The sequence below is a fragment of the Typopeltis vanoorti genome, chromosome 22, assembly GCF_054136105.1.
Source record: "Typopeltis vanoorti isolate ZY-2024b chromosome 22, IOZ_Tvanoo_1.0, whole genome shotgun sequence".
In the NCBI taxonomy this organism is placed as follows: Eukaryota; Metazoa; Arthropoda; class Arachnida; order Uropygi; family Thelyphonidae; genus Typopeltis; species Typopeltis vanoorti.
In genome coordinates this window covers 29,540,079-29,561,525 of record NC_143570.1, presented here as the reverse complement: position 1 = coordinate 29,561,525, position 21,447 = coordinate 29,540,079, and the positions used below count along the sequence as shown (strand labels likewise).

The following is a 21,447-nucleotide window of genomic DNA, read 5'->3' as shown; positions in this document are numbered from 1 at the left end:
GAAGAATTCCCTCCTTTACCTACAAAGGAAACGAGAGGAAATGAAGAACCGAGAGACAAGAAAATAGATGAAGTAAAAGAAATAGAAGAAAAAGATATGGAAGTAGAGGAAGGAGAAATTGAAGATCCAAAAGAAAAAGAAAGTCAAAAAGATGAATACGAAGAGGAAACTGAAGTAGAAGAAGTGGAAGAAATGGCGGAAGAAGAAAATAGACCCCCTACCATAACGGAAGTCAGGAGAAAAAACAGTTTAAAAATGAAGAGACAAGACATCATGGATATCAAGTACAATGATGAAACCTCCATCCAGATAATGGGAACAATCATACAGGAAAATTTTGTGGGAAAACGACAGACCTCCCTAAAGATTAAAAAAATGATAGAAAAAGGAGACATGCCATACCTTTTTCTGAACAAAAAGAACGTCTCTGTCACTAAGAAGATAGGAATGATAGGATAGGGGAAACCATGTGATTTTGGATATCACAGCAGTAACTCCAAGCGACTGTTATCCACTCCTAGACTTCACCAAAGAAGAAGGAAAAGAACTATGCAACACACTGGTGAAATTACTGGAAGAGAGAAGCATAATCACGGATATGGTGGACAGACATAGGGAACGAATTCGCCAACGGAAGCTGATGTCTCCGACAATGGTACGGCATCAGTAGGAAAACTTCCCTCCCCCTCTCTGATTTTCATTTAATTTCAGAGAAAAGACAGGGCTTTGAGGAGATCGGTGGGGGGGGGGTGGGCCCGATGGTGCCCGAGCAGCAAAGGCAAACATCGAAGCGGTGCGGCCTCCTGTAGGTCGCATCACTCGGGCCGCAGTCCCCCCTCCCATTTTCCCTGTTTAGAACTTTTATTGCAAAGAAAGTGATGAGCAAGTATGTAAGTATATGGGTTGGAAGATTAATATATAACTGTGTACATGTAGATAGGTGTGTAAGTATGTGTGAGTGTGTGCGTGAACAAATGTGTATAAAATTAGTATCTGTTCTTATCAGCTATCCAATTTCTTGGAATTTTTTAGATTTTAGAATTAAATCCTGCTCACCGTGCACTCTATGGGCAAACCCAAATTGGGGTGGACTGCACAGTGAACAGAGGCTAGGCAAGGGACTGGTACCCTTTACTAGCCAGAACCTCAACCCAAGTTTTTAATAAGATCCCACCCTCTTCAGTACCAAATTTTTTTCAACTTTCCTATCAGTCTTGTATCTTCGAGACCATAAGATTCAACAGGATTTCCAGGCCTGCAAAGTCTATAAACCCTCTCGGCTCAAACAGTGGTCAGAGAGGGCAAGGACGAAACAGGCCAATGGGAATTTAATAGAACCAGAATGGTGAACCACAAAAGGTATAGGGTATGGTTAAAGAAGTGGAAGCGGAGGCTGAAGCTTCGATAACTGTACTCTAACAATGAGTATGTCTTCCACTGGCCTTGGCTAAGTCATGCCCTGGTCAAGGAAGACGTCTAATGATGGGTTAGGTTTCGAACAACTCAAGGTACTCAAACAAAATCTGTTCTTATCAGCTTAATATCTGATACGGGTTCCATCGGAGCCCAAGATATTAAACTGATCTACAGTATGATGACTAGATACATGAAATCAGGGATATGAAATTTTTGTTCTGCAAAATAACTACAAAAATACATCAATACCTCTTGACTCACTTTCTGGCCTTGCACTTGGGCCAGTGTCAGACCAATCCCCTCGAACTCGCAAGCGTCTGATTATAGGGCATGAAGATTTTACTCGTCCTTTTCCCTTAAAAAAGAAAAGAAAGAAAAGTGAAGTTATTCAAATCATACCATATTGTTTTTATTAGAAAGTAATAATTTTTGTTTTTTTTTTTGCTATCATAGTAAAATTAATTTTTGGAGGTCCCCCCCCCCCCCAACAATTGAAAAATTAAAATTTTACGATAATTTTATGCCTTTCCAGAGTGAAACTTTGGAGGGATTCACTAAACAGCTTGATTCACCTTTCATCACTATGGCTGAGTTTGAAGATTAATCTGATTGTCAGAACTGTTACAGAATTCTATCAGTTTTTACTTCTAAGCTACATCATGCACAAGAAGAATTTATAATCATTAGGGTTCCAATGATTTACAAAGGTTTAGAGGCTAAGATATAATCTGAAAATGTCATGATGAATGGAGTCTTTAATCTTCCTTCAGTTGGTGAGAGACATAAGATGATTAACTGGGTTGTAGCCAGTCAGATGAGATCTTCTATGAGGAAAGGATATACAGTAAAACCTTTTTTTTACACTTTCCAAGGGACTGATGGAAAAAAGTGTAAATAGCAGGAAATGTAAAAAACATTTAAAAAATGCTAAAAGATGACTTACTGCTAGTATGTGACTCTACATACATACTAGATTACAAAATTTAATAACTGAAATAAATTAATTTACAATTACTTGCATTTATCTATTTAAAAAATCTTTAATTGTTGATTGTTTTACTTTTTCTGCACTCTTATAAGTTCCACCAGCCTCTCCACAGTGTATAAGGTATTAAATGCCCCCTCGTCTCCTGATGCACTTGCAGTATACCATCTCAAAACAGAGATAGCTTCCATTGCTTCTCTACTAGTAGGGACAGTAGGTTCTTGATCACAGTCTTCTTCAACCTCTTCTTCACCAAGGTAGTTGGAAAGGATGTCTTCTATACTTGGTACTATTGATGTGATCGCACCAGCATCAACATAGTCTTGAAATGAAGAGGACTCATCCATCACATAACTCCTGCCTTCCAGAAACAGTTGGATATGGTTTCAGGAGTAACATGCAACCATGCTTTGGCCACATAATGCATGGCATCAAGGATTGATATGGTCATTTGTTTTGGGTGCATACCATTATCATGCATAAACACACCTTTTTCAACAAGCATTTTTCTATATTTCCATTTAAACGCATGGATGATGCGAAGATCTAATGGCTGAAGCTCACTTGTACAATTAGGGAAAAAGAACACTAACCTAATGTTTCTGAGCTGCAGATCTTCAGGGTGTGCAGGACATTTGTCTAGCAGTAGTAGTATTTTGCGGTGATTTGTCCCCATTTTAGCATCCAGAGCATGCGTGGTGGATGTGAAGATGCTGCTGGTCATCCATGCTGTGCTGTTGGTATCATACTTAGTAGGCAGATTTTTCGCGTTCTTAAAACACCTTGGCTTTTTAAATTTACCAATTACCAGTGGAGGTAATTTTTCTGATCCATCAACATTGACCATGGGCAAAACAGTTACCCTCTGCTTGTTGAGTTTTCCACCATGACACTTCTCAAGTTTTACTTGGCAGAATGTTATAAAAGAGCCCAGTTTCATCAACATTGAAAATATTTTTTAGTTCGTAGTCCTGAATAATAGTCTTTAGTTCATGTTTCCACTGGTTTGCAGTTTCCCCTGCAACACTATTACTTTCTCCACACACTAGATTATACATAATATTGTGACGAGTCTTGAAACGATCAATCCATCCATTTGACGCAGTAAAACCATTAATCCCCAACCTCACAGTGAATTCAAGAACTTTTGCTCGGAGTATAGTACCATCTGAAATACCTGACACTCTCATAGAAACAAACCACTCCGCCACAAGTTTATCCAATTCATCGTATGTCGATGTCCGGATATATTTTCGTTTTTTTGACATAGCGCCAGATTGCTTTGCATTGAGTTCAATGCTTGACCTGTTTTTTACTATCGTTTTCAAAGTGGACTTGGAGAGTCCAAGATCTTTTGCTAATTGCACACGTGTTCTGGCATGCCAATCTACACATCGCAGAATTGCCATCTTTTCTTCTACCGAAATACATTTTCTGTCTTTTTTTCTCCATATTACTAACATGGATCATCCACCACCGCAACTTGAAAGCAACTATCACATGCTAAATTACGTAGCAGAAATTCTGCAATATCAATTCGTACTGTGATTGAAAAATCACGGTATCGCTCATCACTACTGCAAGCATGCAAGTCACTGCGATGGCGGTGTTACATCCTGAATGATCAAATTTAGAAAGGAATTAATTCATTCAGAATCTAACAAGTCAAAAATGTAAACAATGAGAAACTTGTACTTGGGCAAGAAAGTAAATACACATATATACATTAACCTTAAGTAGAGCTGAAAGAACGCTGATTTAGAAATGTGAAATTAATCCTGTTTACACGAAGTCATGAAAGGAATTTTGTATAAAAATGTAGTTAAAATAGAATATCCTTTTCTCTCTCCTGCCAGCTGGGTGATTCCAGATCGGCCATAGATATTATGCGTCGTCTCCCATAGATTGAGTGTCCTGGCTAGCTAACCCTTCACAGCAGGGCAGCTGAGCAAGACCAAAGAACCGGCAATGTTGAAAACTGTAAGTGAGGGAGACTACGGCGGCACATCGCCATATCATTTTGGAATGACCATATCATGCAATCATCGTAAGTGACCACGTGGGTGAAAGCCAGCGGAAAGCTCGAGATGTCTAAACAAAGAAATGAATGGACCAGATAATCATTCCAGGGAATAGTAAAGTAGAGAATTTATTTTATGTTAACAGTTAAAGAAATGAGGGGACACTATGTAATTTAGAGCGTGGACATTTGATAGTGAACTTTTAAGAGATTACCATATTTGGTAGTGACCTGTCCCAACTGGAAAGAAATGTTCAAGAAGGAGATTGCATGTGGTATAACAATGATAAATGTGAGAAATATTAAGTAACTTAGAAATGATTGAGGGAATAAAATTATAAACTAGAAATTTTGTATTTTAATGAGCAATACAGTAAAGCGAGTTATTCTTCATGTTCAAGAGTATTTAGCTGTGTTATCTAATTCTTCTACTTAGAATGAAATTGAAATAACTATGTGTTTGGTGCATTCCTTGCATATAAATTTTAGACCTCAATAAACATGTTTTGTATTTTATGCCTGATATTGGCCTGAGATATGAATTCAAATTACCACTCATAAAACTGAACCTAAGCGGGAGGGATATAGAAGTATAGTAGAGATTTATGAGCCACGACTGCATACTAAGTTTGATATAGGTGAATTGAATTAGATTATATATGAGTATAAGTGCTAGAACTTTCACCGCTGTATATTATTCTGAGGTCTCCTTGGATAAGAATCTCATCTATCCTAGGATATTGGCTGGCGCAGCTTTAAAAAATAAATGTGCCAATATTTGATCAGGAGACAGTCTCAGATAATAGAATTAAGGGTTCAGTTCCTAACTAAGATAAAGCCTCTAATATTTAAAGAATATACGTGACTGGTCTAAGAAACGACCCAAATTATAGATTGAGTAGAATATAGAACGTGATAGATGCAAATTGAATTGAGTGTTAAATATAATCGAGAATTAGAAGAGAGTTAATTATAGTATAGTAAGGCAAAAATAATAGAACTAAAATATAGAAAAGCATGAAGAACAACGACATAACAGCGGAAAAGAAACCACAGCCGAAAGCAATGCCATCTGGGAACAGAAGCATGTAGATTTCTGCAGAAATCGATTTGAATGAGAGGAAATCGATTTGAAAATCAGTGTTGCCACCCGAGAAAAAACCACAAAGCACAGGAAATAACGTCCACATAAAGTTGTTAATGGTGAGAAAACAATATATTGTACGAATAGGCCTTAAGACAGGACCAAAGGAAAATGAAGTAAATTGCGGGAAAATGCAAAAATGGGGTTTTACTGTATCTGGAATTACAAGGCCAGTAATTATGAAAAGCTCAGAAGACAAGGAGCTATAGTATGGAAAGAGATGTTGGGTGAAAAGGAAGCAGATGCAGCTTGGGTACTGATCAAGAGCTATTTAATAGCAGCAATATACAAGTGCATTCTATAGGTGAAAATGGTACATATGGTAGCAGTAAAATTGATGGATGAAGAGATTTAGAATGTAATCTGGAAAAAAGAAGACTTTATGGAAGCAGCATAAGATGTAGGGCAATAATCAGTTACAAGAGCAGTAATAAAGAGCAGGTCAGGCAGGTGACTCAATATTTACATTGGTATTTCAATAATTTCCTACCATTGTCATTTACATGTACTGTTATGGCATTTGATCCCAAACAACCTTTTGTAATGTTTCTCCTAATGAAGTTTTTTTTTTTTTTTTAATAAACTTCATTGGTGGAAAGAGATGGAAACATCAGTTTCAACTAACCATAAAAGAGTGAAAAATATTTAGAAAATGCATTAACATCAATTTTGTGCAAAGTTAGTCAAAAGGTAAGTGAAATTCTACACTGTTAAAAGTGGTTTAAGTGATTTATGGCAAACTGGTAAACTTGATGCATCTGTGTTGTTTGTTCAGGTAGCTTAGCTCAAACATTATTCATTAATGTTTGACCACAACTGTCAAACATTAATGAATTTAATGTTTGACAGCTGTGGTGCCAAATGGCAAATATATTGTTGACATATCTGAGCCAAACTTTGGACTTTAGACTTACTGAATCTAGAGATCATTGCTTGAAGTCTTCCAAGTAGGCCACCTGAACAAACAACACAAATGCATTAAATTTAATCAAGACTAAAAACAACAACTCTCTTTCTTTTCTAGACAAACTTGTCACAAGTCTTCCCTCAGGTTATCTTTCTCTCATGGTCTACCATACCTACACACACACACATAGGCCAATATATAACACAAAGGCTCATGCCACCATCTAACATAAAACTAAGGATCATCAACATCCTCACATAGAGCTCTAACAATTTACTCTGAAATGAATATGAAATCATAAGCCAAACTTTTATAAAGAATGGCTATAAACAAAAAACAGTTCATAAAATTCTTCACAATATTGCTAATAAAGATAAAAAAAAAAAATTGCAAAAATGTCATAGCCACACTATACACTAGGCAAATATTAGAATAAAATAGACAGAACACTGGATAAATACAATATTAATACATTTAAACCTTCCACAAAATTAAAAAGCATGCTTATCTCATCCAAAGATCCCCTCCCTTACCTTGCACCCCCAGGGGTTTACAAAATCCAGTGCATCTTCAAACTTACCTTACATAGGGAAAACAGGACTCACAATTCCAATAAAAAAAGATGAACACAAATGACACATTAAATGCCTTCATTATGGTAAAACAAGTCTTTCCGATCATGATCTCCAAGCATGTTACAGAATTAACTGGAAAGGCACCAAGTCCCCACTACACCAAAACATGGATTGAAAGAAAATTCAGAGAAGCTTGTGAGATGATAATTCATCATCCCAATCTCAACGAGAATGATGGATTAGCAATTCCAAGAGTCTGGAAGACCCATCTGCACTGCAACCCATATAGAATTCAGATCAACAAGATGGCAGAATCCCAGCACAAGAAAACTATATCAGTGGACAGGAATGTAGAGCAGCAATTGATGTAGTTCAAGCTTTAATTTTTTTAAAATCCTTTTTATTATAATTTTTTGTATCAGAAATTTTTTAATTTTATTAATTTTTATGTATTTTAAATTTTCACCTCACCAGAGGTCAAGTTAGTGTAAACAGTTAATAAAGAATTATACTGTAGCTTACTTACATGTAATGTGCTATAGATTATAGTTTAAGCTTATATGTATTCCTGAAAACAACACTGATTTTTAGTGAATGTGAAAGTTGATGTTGTTTGATTTTAAATATGCCCCTATACAACAGACAAGATAAAAATGCATCTGAGCAGTAAACAGTAAAGATAAACCATTATAAGTGGCATACACATTGAATGTATATCAAGGTGCCACAATTCATTATTGATCAGTGCAGTCCATGGTAGTACACCAAGCCTGTTCATAACATAAAATATTTGTTCTCAAAAATGAATCTCTTGTAGACACCTCAGATGTTCAATGTAATCCCTACAGATGTTACAGTGGACCCTCAGGGGTCTGCAGACCACATGTTGGGAATTGCTGCTCTCGAGTCCATGCATAATAACAATGACTTCATTTATCATTTTTGAAAGAAAAAAAAAAGTTTGAAGGAAGTGTGGGGAAATGAACCTTTTAGATTTTCTGAACAAGCAGGGCAAAACTTCCCACTCATCCTAAATGTGATTGCAGCAATCGTACCATATACTATTACAATGAGCTTCCTCTAGTATACTTCAGGGAGTAGATGGTAGTTAAATTATTCACCAGATGCATCATGAATCTCTTAATGTCTTAATGCATTGCAAGTAGGTTTAGTCTGGATAGTCTGTTATACAACTTTACTGATAAACTAGTGTTCTAGGGTGGAAGAACAATTGGCCTACCTCAGGATATCCATGACATCCTTCAGTGCATCACTGACCCTCAAATTATGACAAAAGAAGGAAAAGCAAGGAAAGAAGAGAAAGGGATAAAGGGATGACAACTGAAAAAAAATCTTACTATGAATTGAAAGTATGGTATTGAAAAACTTTGATACTGATTTTTTCACGCCAGCCAATAAATCTTGTTTAAGTAATCAAGGCATTTTATGTATCGATTTTACTTCATAATGCCTCTGGTCATTCCTGGAACATTTGTGTACTTATTTCAACAGCTCTTTATTCATAAAACACTGATGATATGTTTTCCTATATGTTTCCCTGTTATTATAACTTTGTCTTTATCTAAATGTCACTGATCATTATTAATCCTTTGTATTATTTTAATAGGACATCATCCACATTACATATGTGGATACATTTTTATATATGGTGATCCTATAGCTCACTCCAAGATGGCAATGACCTCATCATCAGTTTCCTGATAGGTACCCTCAAGGGATGTACAAGGTACTATGACAGTATTACACAATTCAGTTTATCTTATTACTAATATTCTGCCAACAATTTTCCTCCAAATCAGCACTCTAGTACATTCAGATTTTATACTTATGTTTTCAATGGCACAGCTGACTGCATCAATTCACCCAAACCTTAGTTTTATTCTGGATTTTTCTTGCCAACCTTCCTTCCTTCTCCTATTCTGCTTAAGGGTCCACACCTCTTCATATTAGTTCTGCTCAAACACTCTTGAATGCTAACAATGGCAAGTTTTCCCTAATACATTCATGTTTAATAGATTGTCTTTGATGCCATTGTTTAACCCCTAATTTTTCCCAGAACTATCATATCTGTGGTTTCTATTTTTTATCAACTGTTGTTACTAACTCAACTCTCAGAACCATAAGTTAAACTGACTTGAACAGGTCTTGTATTCTTCTAGTTTAGTTTAGTGTTTTTGGCATATTTCTCTCTTATTCCATATAAACTTATTTGCCATACAAGCTTTGTTTATAACTTTGCTGATGACAGGTACATAATACAAGCAGAAGAAATAGTTGCATTATTAAGTGATTGCTTTGCAAAGGTATATCATCCAGGTGTATATTTTGCAGTTGCTGATGTGAGAACTGAGGAAGACAAACTGGAGGTGCTCAGCATATTTAAAAATATCAATGTGTATACACCAATGAGGATGGATGGCATGTTAGGTCATGTGCTACAAGAATGTATAAGAAAACTGGCAGCACCCTTGACAAACCTGTTTAATCTAGATCTCAGCTCTGGCAAGAGACCAAGGGAGTAGAAAGAGGGCAAGATTGCTCCATTACATAAAGGTTGCACAAGACAGAAGTAGCAAATTACAGAACAATTCTGTGTTCCTATAACAGCAGTTGATTAAAGTACCAAAAATCTTGGTTAAAGGTAAAATCCAGAAATTGATGGATAGGAATAGGATAATCTATGCTCGGCAGCATGGCTTTGTAAAATGTAGGTCTCTTAGTAATTAACTAACATTTCATAACAGAATGACAGCAGAAACATATAAGGAAATGGTTAATGAATACATAAGTTTCTGTGGCTTAGCAGTTCTGTAGATAGCTTCTGGTATATTGAGACCTTGTGTTTTAAGATAAATAACAAGTTTAATAAAATATAACACCCTACAAGTTTTGTAAGTCACTAGACTCGCATTTGTCAGGGATATTAGCAAACGTTGTACAGAAAAGAGACTAGAAGCAATTAATTACACATATTAGATGTTATCAGAACTTCACAATTGATACATATAAATAAATAAAAAACCAGAATAAAAACATTAAATTAATTACTGCATACATACTGGAACAATGCTAATTGCTGGCTTATATTGATTATAATTGTTTTACAAGAAAGATCAAGGAAGTCCCTGACAATGGACCCCCCATACAATGTAACAAAAATCACGGCTTAATCATACACCAAGTTTGGTCTGCTTTCATTAAAAATCAATTTGCCATGGACCTAGGATACAACAGTGCAATGCAAAGAACATGATAGCAGCATCTAGCGTTGTTCCAATTCATATACAGTAATTAATTTAACACTTTCATTCTGGTTATTTATTTAAAGTCTGGCAACTTGTAGGATTATATTTTATTAAACTCATTTATCTTAAAACATGTGACCTCAATACTGGAAGCTGCCTACAAAGGACATGGTTAAAACAGATGCTGCTGGACTCTATAACATATACTGGAACAAATGGGAATGGATACAAAGCTGATGATCCAGGAGATCCAGAATGAGAATCCAGGAGAATGAGAGTGACTAGAGGAGCTCAGCATATTTAAAAATATCAATGCGAATATAGCAATGAGAATGAATGACATGCCAGCCTGTAATTTGTATATAAATGACAAAGAATGATTTGGGGGGGGGGGGGGGGTCAGTTGTTTGCTGATGATACAAAACTGGGGAAAAGAATAGTTGATAAAGGTGATGTAGATATCTTCCAGGATGATTTAAGTAAATTCACAGTGTAGGTGAAGAATAACAAGTGTCAATTTAATATTGCAAAATGTATGATTATGCATGGTAAGCTGCAAGGTTATGGTACTGAATTGCAGGAAGCTGGTGATGTCAGGGATTTAGGGATAATGGTTGATAGAAAGTTGAAGTTCAGAGGATACAGTGCAAAAATTTGCAAGATAGTTCAATGGATGTTGAAAACCATGAAATAACTAAAGATAGGAATGCCTTATCCCCCTTTATAAGGGTATTCAACCCCTCTTGACCACTGTACACCGATTTGCTCACCTGGGTTACTTGGGGATCAGGATTGCAAGGTTTAGTAGATAAGGTAAAAACTGGAACATGATAAAAAAACTTTAAGTTATTAAAGAGGTTCTATAAGATTGACACAAAAGAAATTTTTCAATATATATGATAGAGAAAACTATAGATCACCCACAATAGGTGTGTAAGTGTACAGATTAGATTTTTTGCTTGGGGAGTGATGAATGAGTGGAATGAATTGCCAGAAGTAGTTGTGTGTGCTCTGACAGTGAATGAGTTTAAGGAGAAATACAATAGATAGTGTGAATAATGGTTAGTTTGTGTCTCCCATGATGAGTCTTGCGACTCCATGGAGATACCTATATAATAATCTTTCTTTCTCTTCTGTTCTCAAGATGGGTTGAATCCCTTCCATAGTTCTCTGTCCAAAGCAAGCTCTTTCATATGACAACAGTTCTGAAAGCCCAATGCAGTTCTAAGTCCATGTTAATCTTGGTCTTCCTCTTCATCTTGTACCCTCCATATTGCCCTCAAATACCAGAAAAGGAATTTGAGGTCCGGTTCCATTTGCACAATGTGACCAAACCAACAGAGTTGATGCTTTAAACTATGTTAAGAATTGTTGAGTTATGGATATTCAAATCTTGTAGCATTTGTCTATGTTCTGTCGAATGAGTTCTGTTGATTTTCCCAAAGCATTTCATTTCAAAAGCCAACAGTTTCTTCTCTGCTTCTTTTTTTAAGGTCCAAGTTTTTGCATTGCAGAGAGCTGTGTAGTATTATACTTTTGTATAAGTTTATTTTCAGAGTTGTAGGAATTTTTTTGTTTTTCTAAATTTTATTCAGTTTATTCATCATTGACCATGCTATGGAGAGTGTGTTTTATTGTTGCTGAGTCATTTAAATTTGAAGTCAAATAGGCTCTTGGTATAATAATAATAGTATTCTATTGTCTATTTCCATATTTATCCATTGTGCACTAAAAACTGCATCTAAATAGCTAAAATATTTTACTTGTATAGTTTCACTATTACAAATGGCAATGACCCTCTGGGTGAAAAATTTGGGTTTGAACTCTATCCAGGAAGCAAAAAATCATTACAGGGTTTTGCAGCTGAAGTGAGTTAGCCAGTCTTACACCAAGGTAGCAGGGTCTCCCCCCCCCCACCAGAAACTCCTAAGGTTTGTATTCCACAAACTTGACAAGCCAGTCAAAGAATACACACAGCTCACAGACCGAGCAGACTATGCAGAGAATTAACTATTCCACAGAGCATTAATTAGGTTTCTATAAAATAAAGTTACTTGGCCATGATAGGCAAGCCACTAAGCCTGCCACATTACAGAGAAGGTAATTTACATGTACATTAATTCCACATGGGTTGCAGAATCTGGTGCTGTATATAGGCAATATACATTCATATAAAATGTAAAATATAATTTAGTAACCTCCATAGCTCAGTCAATGTAGATGATGTCCTTTGGTTAGAAAGATGTGATTTAAAATAATGCTAAGAATCTCTAAAAGGGATTTTCAATTCAAGGAAAGTTGGCCATTCTCTTATGGAAGTGGTTGTTTTTTCTCCTGTCAACTGAGAATTATCATCCTGCAAGAATGAGAAGCTGTCTAGAAGAATGCATACATGCATCTAGCATGTACAGCAGACTATGCAAATACAGTTAACTTCACAGAAAGCCAAATCACTTGACTTTCTATGAAATGAAGTTGGTTGACTTTGATAGACCATTAACCTAACACAAAATGGAAAAATTAAAAATATAAAATTTCAGAGAATCAACAGGGAATGTATGTCCAATGGTATTGCCCTAGGACACGAGTGGCAATGCAGAGAAACTACAAATCTGAAGCAGAGTAATAAGAAGCACAGCTCAACTAAATGATTCCTACACAGATGGAAAAGAAGTGAGGAAGTTTACTCACCATTTTAGTAATCTCTTATTTTAGTAATAATTTTTTTTCAAAAAAAAAAAAGCACTAAATTATATCATATCTATCTAATCAGTAATGAAAAGTATAGACACTTCACTCATTTTTAAATGTAGGGTAAGAAACATAATATATATCCTCAAATAAGAATGAATTTATCTTGTCTGAAAACAATGTAAGATGTTCGAGAGAGAGAGAAAAGCAAACCTGCTGCAAATATGGCTCTTACTTGGAAATATGTAAAGTTCTGTTAATACAGTCAACTCTCACTATAGGAGACTGCTACAAAACAGACTTACATGCCATAACAAACTCTACTGAAAAGTTCTGACAAAACTCCATAGGTAAAATGCAATCCGAAAGCAGTTTTGCTATGTTAAATTGTCCAGTATAACAAACTATTCCTAGGATCATTACAAGTTTATTATAGTGAAAGCCAATTGTAAGGGTATCCATCAGTATTGGTTAATAAGGAATTGTATTAATGAATGAAAAGCAATGAACTTTGTTAAGATTCACTGCTTTTCTCAGTGTCCCTCTGTTCTCCTTGTATTAACAAAACTTTCTAGACTTACCTTTTTTTTAGGTAATGGATCACTTCCTCTTCTACTAAATAACACTTTAGCTTCCTTATGGTAATTATCCTATTACAAATAAAGCAAAGTAAACAATGATCACTTAAAATCAATCTAGTATACATACATATATATATATATATATATATATATATATATATATATATATATATATATATATATATATATATATATAAAGCTCTGAAAATAATGAATAACAATGATTTACCGAAGTGTAAGAGGACTGAGATTTTTGTAGGAAGCATGAGAGTTGTTTCTCTAGCACAGTGCTTCCCAAACTTCTGGATGTCAGGGCCCCCCTTTGGAAAAATTAAAATATTTCACAATCCCCTCAAAACAAAATCGTAATATAGACATATATTATTATAATATTTATTGTATTTATATTCAATACAAAACATACACAGCGAATATTGCAAAAATCAAATGCAAATATTACATTTTTAGCATCTTACATACACATTTGACATGGCACATATGTCTCATATTTTTATATAGATAGATATATTGTTATTGTACATTTGCAGTGCAATCACATGAAATGTAAAACGATTAGTAATAAACAAAGTAAGAATTAAAAACATAAAAGAAGTTTAATCACATAATCACATTAACAATTTAATGTGATGGAAATGTTTCAATACTGCTACACAAAAAGTCAATATCAGGTGAAATATTTGAAACTGCAATTCTTAGATTTCTGCCTTGAAATGAAACTTATATGAATAAGCATATATTTACTAATATTCATTAAACGCCGAAATACGCAGGAAGCAGAATTTGTGAACCCACCCCAATGTGCGATTTTTTTCCCATTAAAATATAAAAAATAACAAAAATTAAATATGAAATTTTATTTTAGGATAAAAAAAATGTACTTAGTCTTAAAACATTTAAGTCTTAAAATCTACTTAGTCTTAAAACATTTAAGTCTTAAAATCTACTTAGTCTTAAAACATTTAAGTCTTAAAATCTACTTAGTCTTAAAACATTCTTGGATGTAGGCTGTTCAGGTGACTGAGGAAGAAATCTAATGTGTCTGGGCCATGAGGCCCAATAGAGAACGCATCATCAACACATCTTAGCCAGATAGAAGGTTTGAGAGGGGCGGAGTCTATGGCTCGTTTTTCAAAATCTTCCATATAAAAATTGGCAAGAGGGGGTGAAAGAGGGAAACCCATGGCGGTTCCCGCTATCTGCTTGTAGATTTTTTTCTTCCAAGAAAAATACCCAGAATTGATGGCAAAGGAAAAGAGATCTAAGATGTCAGATGGAAAAACGTTTTCTAAGAGTGTTAAGGTATCAATAACAAACGATAAGTTTTTCTGTAATCCCTGAAGGTGTCTCAGTGACTGAGACGAAATATAGGAAGTATTAAATTCTGTTTCAATCCTTTCTGAGTGTTGTAAAAAATCCATTAAGCCTCCAACATGATATTCATAATCCTTGCTCTCCACTTCCTCTCATAACTGTCATATCTGGACAACACACTGACTGCCTTTTCTAACACACTATTATCTTTTATTCTTCTCAACAACTTCCTGATATCCAGTGTCTTACATTCCCCTGCTTCCCAGTCAAGTCATTTGTTCCTATTATCATTCCCAACTATTTTGTTCATTTACTCCTCATATCATATAGCCTACTCATTGTATAAGCTATATGCACTACGCTTTTTCTGGCCAGACCTTTCAAAACAGATATGACACTATTTCTTCCCTACCTCCCCAAACACATACCACAAGATAAAAGCACTATTGTTCCTAACCCACTATCTGGGATGCATCTGAAGGATAGCCATAGCAATAAAAAAATATAACTTTAATACCACCTTCAAATCATATCGCATCCTGGGGTGTATGAGGTGCTGTGTGACTGTAATATAGAATACTATGGACAGACAAGAAGATCTGTTAACATATTTCTCAAAGAACACGAGAAATACTTTCACTACCATTATTATGGTAAGTTAGGAGTAGCAAACCATTATCTTGACACCCCTTCACACAGGACTACATGCAATAAAACTAGTGTGCTACAAACCAGAATTCACTACAAATTGGAGAAAGAGAGTATTTTTAGTTTGCAACAACTATGAAACATGCCATAACATCTTCAGATCAACTTCAATTCAACAACTGTAAAAACCTCTACTTATATAACATTAGAAGCATCCATTATCATTTGAAATGCTTCCTATACTCACTGTCACTTGTGTATCATAGCAAGTAGTTGTGGTCTGAAGATGCTAGTTTAAAATCTAGCAAAATATAAGCCCGTTAATATTTTTTAAAATTTATTATTTGTTGTTCTGGTGTGGTTAATGCCATGAAAATAAAGGGATAATTTTATTAGTTTTAGTTACAAAACTTTTGGGTTTATTTCTATTTGACGCCATCAGGTGGTGCATGGTGGTAGGACTGTGTTTGGAGAGGTCCGAAAGCTAAGTTGTTTAGTTTTAAAAAATAGCATTATCAGTTAAAAAATTGTGTTATAATTAGGCTGTGTTGTGGAGTTAATTAGCTTAAGTTAAAATTTTTATTTTAAATAGTGTTAATTTAGTTAATTTTGCAATGTAAGTTATGTAGCATAGCATATGACACCAATACAAGACAGAACAATAGCGTCCAAGTCGTTATTGTTTAAAGAATTTAATCAAAGGGACTTTATGTGCAGTGCAATGTCTGCGAAATGTATTACCAAAAGCAGCTGGAATTTGGTTTGAAAGTGATAGAGGCAGGAAAGTGTGCAGAAAATGCTATGAGAGCAAGTATCAAAAGTGTGTCGCAAGATTGAAGTAGTGGATGGAACTCAGAAAAAGACTGAAAATGTGTGTGTAATGTAATGTAATGCCAGATAATGCAGAGAGGAGAATAAATGTGACATGATTGTGAGAGAGAGAGAGAGAGAGAGAGAGTAGGCGTTGAACAATCTATGGAATGAACTTTATGAGGATAGGTTGAAGATTGTGAGTCACAAAAATTGGCTGACAGGCAGAAAAGGGGTAATATGGTTGACACATACAAATCGCTGAAGTATTTTTACAAGATTGATACAGAGGAACGTTTTCAAAACAGATCTGGTGGTGGGGGAAAACTATGAGTCATCCTTGGAAACCGAGCAAAAATATAGTTAATAGGTGTGTCAGAACTAGATTTTTTGCTTGGAGAGTAGTGAATAAATGGAATAGATTTCCAGAATCTGTTGTGGGTGCTATGGCTGTGAATGAATTGAATGCAAAGTATGATAAATACTGGTGCATGTCAGATAGTGCTTGGCATAATGTTTAGTGCCTCCCTCAATGAGTCTAAGGACTCCATAGAGTTGCTCATATAATAATAATAATAATATCAGTATTTGTTGACTTAATTTATTTTTGCAAATGAAATGCAATTTAATTTTTGCAGATGACAAAAGTTAATAAGGAGGAATAAATATATTTCTTAACCAAATATGAGTAAATGACATGTCTTGATGTAAGCTGCACAATTTGCTTCATTGAATCTGGTCAGATAATGAATATGTTATCTACATAACAGCCATATTTTTCTTTTCTTTTCAATGACTCCATAAATAAATCAGCAGAAACAGAGAGGTAAGAGAGAGACCATAGCAAGACCCTCTTTTTGTTCATTATTTTTTTTGGAAACTGGAAGTTTTCATGTTTAATGTTTGAATGTTAGGATCATGTAATAGTTCTAAAGTTTCTCCTCTAGGTATATTTGTAAACAGATTTATGACATCAGACAAACTAGAAAATATAATGGTTTTATCATTAAATGTTCGGTTTTTTTATTTATTAATTTATTTATTTTTAAGAAATGTGAAATTTTTTTTTATGTACTCTGTTTCTCCTGTGTGTGTATCACTATTAGCTCTTATAAATGTTTTGAAAGACTGAAATTAGGTGAATCATTAGTATCTACAATAGGTCTTATATGCATCATAAGGGAACTATAAGATGCATAAATTGCTATTAGCCCACTTCTGCCTTTGTCATTTGAAAAAAAAAAAAAAAAAAAAAGTCTCAAAAACCTACCATCAAAAAACCAAAATATAGCTGTAGCTTTGATAAAGGTATTTTGTCATCATTTCAGAATTAATGAAGTGTACAAAAAGACATAATACAAAACTAGTAGAAAAACGTAAAACTATGATTTTTTTTTGTTTTGTTTAACTTCAGGTTAATTATGTGAACCAGTGATCAGCGTTATATATATGTTACCAGTGATCTCGAGTATTCTCATAAGTGAATTATGAATTTCTTTTGAATGCTGCCAGTACAACTCAAATCTTATAACCACAAAATCCCCACAGCCAATTTTCTTCTAAATTATTTTGTCAGATCACCAATATTGAATATTCCTGAGAATAATTTATACTCAAATTACAGAAGTAGGACATGTTCCTTATTTTGTAATGAGTGTTAACTTCAAGCCAGTGCGAAACAGATTCCTTTATTGAAACCGAATGTATTAAAATGCAGTAGTTGTCTAATCCTAGGCATTACCAAAGGAATGTGTTTCCTTTATTTGTTGTTTACTCACTGTAGTGAAAAGCTATAGCTGTGTAATCATAGAGAAGATTAGAAAAGGAATGTTTCCTTTGTTTTGTTTGTTGTTGGAATTTTTTAATTCCTGAATTTAAATTTAAAACAATTGAGTGTGGGAGAGCAAGTGTAATCTCTTAAAATTTTCTTACTGTAAATAATTATGTTTGTACAGTTATTTAAATAAACATTTTTTTTTTGTATTAATTTCTCTTGTCTTATTTTAAAGATTAAGATAAGTGAATGTAATATATGAGTTGCAGCTACAGGTCAATGTCCAGACCAGAAAGCCAATTCAGGGCCTCATCTGTCACTGCGTAGATGTCCTGGAGGCCATCACCACCATGAAATTAGAGGCTTGGGCAGTCCTTCACAATATAAGTGATCATCTGGGCGACAGGGAAACAGTCACAATAAGAGTGATCTGATAGTCTCCATTTATGTAGTAGGTGGCTACATCTGCCCTGGTTAGTTCTGATCCTGTTAATAGATGACCAAATCTTTCTAGGAAGAGCAAAACCAGACTGCGGAACACAGGGATCTTCAACCAGGGAACCATTTGTTGGAAGACTGTTGGACCATTGCTCTCTCCACATGTCAGGTGTTGATGGTGAGGCAGCTGAAGAGAGTTCGCTCATGGACCAAAAAGGGTTTCATGATTTTAGGTGAATATTAGGTGGATTAATGAGAGTCTGGTGCAGGGGCATGTTGCTCATTACTTTTCCTGAAATGAAGACAAGCCTCGATTAAATACTTTAATCGAGGCTTGTCTTCTCCGTATATTTGGTGGAGCAACGTTAGATAAGACAAGCAGCCAGGGTTGAGAGGTGCTTCTCAGTGTTCCACTAATTGTGCACATGATAGAGTTTAGCTGGGTGTCTATAATGTTAGTGTGCGCACTTCTTTCCCAGACAGGGGCACAGTATTCTGCTGCAGAGAATGCGAGGGCTAGTGCAGACGACCTTAAGACATCAGCACCACAACCCCAGGTTGTTCCAGCAAGCCGTGAGTTGATATTATTTCTCGTTTTAACTTTGTTGGACAGGTTGGTGATGTGCCTTTTATAGGTTAAGCTTCTGTCCAGGCTCACTCCAAGGTATTTCGGTTGAAGCTCATGCTCTACCATTTTGTAACAGAGAAGTTGAGGTGTCAATTTGCCTCTGCATTGTTCAGGTAGAATGCTGTGAACACAGTTTTTGTTGGGCTTGGCTTAAGGTGCCACTGCTTAAAGTACACCTCCAGGATGTTCAGATCTGTGTTCAAGGTTGTTTCCAGGTTGGCAAAGGAGGTAAACTGGTGTAGGATAGCGAGATCATCGGCATATACACATATTTGCTTGAGTTGGTATGTGGTAAGTCAGACATGCAGATGTTAAATAATAAAGGGGATAACACAGAGCCCTGTGGAAGACTGTTGTGAAGGAATCCAGGCCTGCTCTTTTTTCCACTAATATGGACCCGGATCTTTCTGTTGGAAAGAATGGATTCAAAAAGCTGGAAAGTTGTTTTGCACCTTATGATATTGCTTAGCTTTAGGAGGAGGCCTCTGATCCAGACTATGTCATAAGTTGATGTAAGATCGATGAAAGTGACTCCAGATTAAAGTTTCTTGACAACACAGATGGAAGCCTGCTTCAATCTGTGTTGTCAAGGTCAGGACCTGGTCACAGCAACTTCTTCCTGGCCTGAAGCCAGCTGGTTCAATCGGGAGTGCTCTTTCGATGAGTGGTGAAATTCTTTTAAGGAGAATTTGTTCCAAGTGCTTAAAGGTGGAGCAAAACAAGGAGATAGGTAGTAGAATTTTGACATTATTTGGATCTTTCCCTGGTTTGGGCACAGCAATTATTTTGGCTTCCCACCACAGTTTTGGTAGTTTTCCAGTTGTTATAATATTTGAGAAAAGGGCAGCCAGCTATGTTTGACCTTGTTAGCTGAGATGTTTAAGAAACTCAGGGAGGATACCATCCACTCCTGCAGCTTTGCCATTCTTGGTGAGTTTTAAGGTTTCCTACACCTCTTCAAGGGAAACTCAGAGACCCTCTTCAGATTTTTTCTGATGGAAGATTGCAGTTATTTTCCTGGTAGAACTGGGTCTTATCTTGGAGGTTTTCAGTAAATGATTAGCCATTTGATCAGGAGTTACCTCTGGTGGTTTGTATGTTGTCGGTTCTGCTCCCCCCCCCTCAATTTTCCCCCTAAGATTTGGTGAAGTCAATTTCATGGATGGTTGAGATCCATCTTTCCTTTCCAATAGTTGGGTCTTCAGTTTTTTTCATATTTGGCTAAAAGTTCCTTGATATCCCTACTCCAGCATGGGATGTATTGTTTTCTGTAGCCTAAACAGGAATAGAGGCTTTGGCTGCAGTTTTGATTAGTTTGACAAATCTGGAATAGCAATTAGGAGTGGGTGGTATTGCTGTAATGATTTACTCAATTTGCTTTTCAAATATATTCCAGTTGGATCTGCAAAGGTTCCATCTAGAGATTGGTGTTCCACTGATGATTGGGATTAATGTACCTGCCAGATTTAAGGTGACCAGTCGTGTGCCCCAGAGATCAGTCCTTGGACCATTATTGTTTAATCCATACATTAATGATATTGGGAAATATTGGAAAGGGGCTGAGAGGAGATCTTCAGTTGTTTGCTGATGATGCAAAGATAGGCATGGCAATTGGAGATAACTATAGTCTGCGGATTCTTGATCATCTTTAGGTATAAGGTTATAGTACACTTGCTGATTTCAGCTGATTCAGACAGATGACTGAGAAGTTCATTGTTTATAGCAAAACTAACCCTGTGGATTTCTTCTTATTCTGCTCATTTCCAAAAGAAGGAGTATCTTTTCCACTTTCTTAATCATCCATCTTCAACACGGATAGTTTCTGGGAAGGCAGCAATATCATTAGCTGTTTTCTAAAAAGCTAAGCAGCAAAGAAGAAGTTCCATCTTTTACAGTAGCCAGCAGTATAGTTACCCATAACAGTCCAAACCAAGATGCAAAATAAATGTGTTTTTTTGACTGCTGAATGGTGATCTTACTGAACACTGAAAATTCAGGTAGAAGAAGAGACAGACTATGTTTAGAGTAACATTTCCAGGATACTCAATACTGGAGTGAGCAGAGTAGATACTGGAAAGCACTGCTCATTTGCAAAAACAGCTGCTAAAATGCCTCACAACAGGATTGAACACCTACCACTTAAGCCAAATGAAACACCCACTGGCCTTAGCAATTAGCATATCTGATCTCCAACAGCAATAATATGCATAAAATTAATAAAGAAGAAAAAGT

The 21,447-nt window shown here is 35.6% G+C and overlaps 1 protein-coding gene and 1 pseudogene across 5 annotated transcripts in view; one reads left to right on the top strand and one right to left on the bottom strand.

Moving 5' to 3' along the window:
* The window catches only part of LOC150094267 (DDB1- and CUL4-associated factor 6-like), a 422,923-nt gene that overhangs the window by 213,829 nt on the left and 187,647 nt on the right, over nucleotides 1-21,447 (bottom strand). For 4 of the 5 annotated variants that reach the window (XM_090411919.1, XM_090411918.1, XM_090411920.1 and 1 more), the window contains exons 9-10: nucleotides 13,586-13,654; nucleotides 1,666-1,771 (exon numbers count right to left, since the gene is read on the bottom strand). In XM_090411919.1, the coding sequence (XP_090268045.1) occupies nucleotides 1,666-1,771; nucleotides 13,586-13,654 (175 nt within the window). The remainder of the gene's footprint in view (nucleotides 1-1,665; nucleotides 1,772-13,585; nucleotides 13,655-21,447) is intronic. The other variant, XM_090411917.1, reaches the window with a different exon arrangement.
* On the top strand, nucleotides 1,499-1,714 carry LOC150094268 (U2 spliceosomal RNA; annotated as a pseudogene).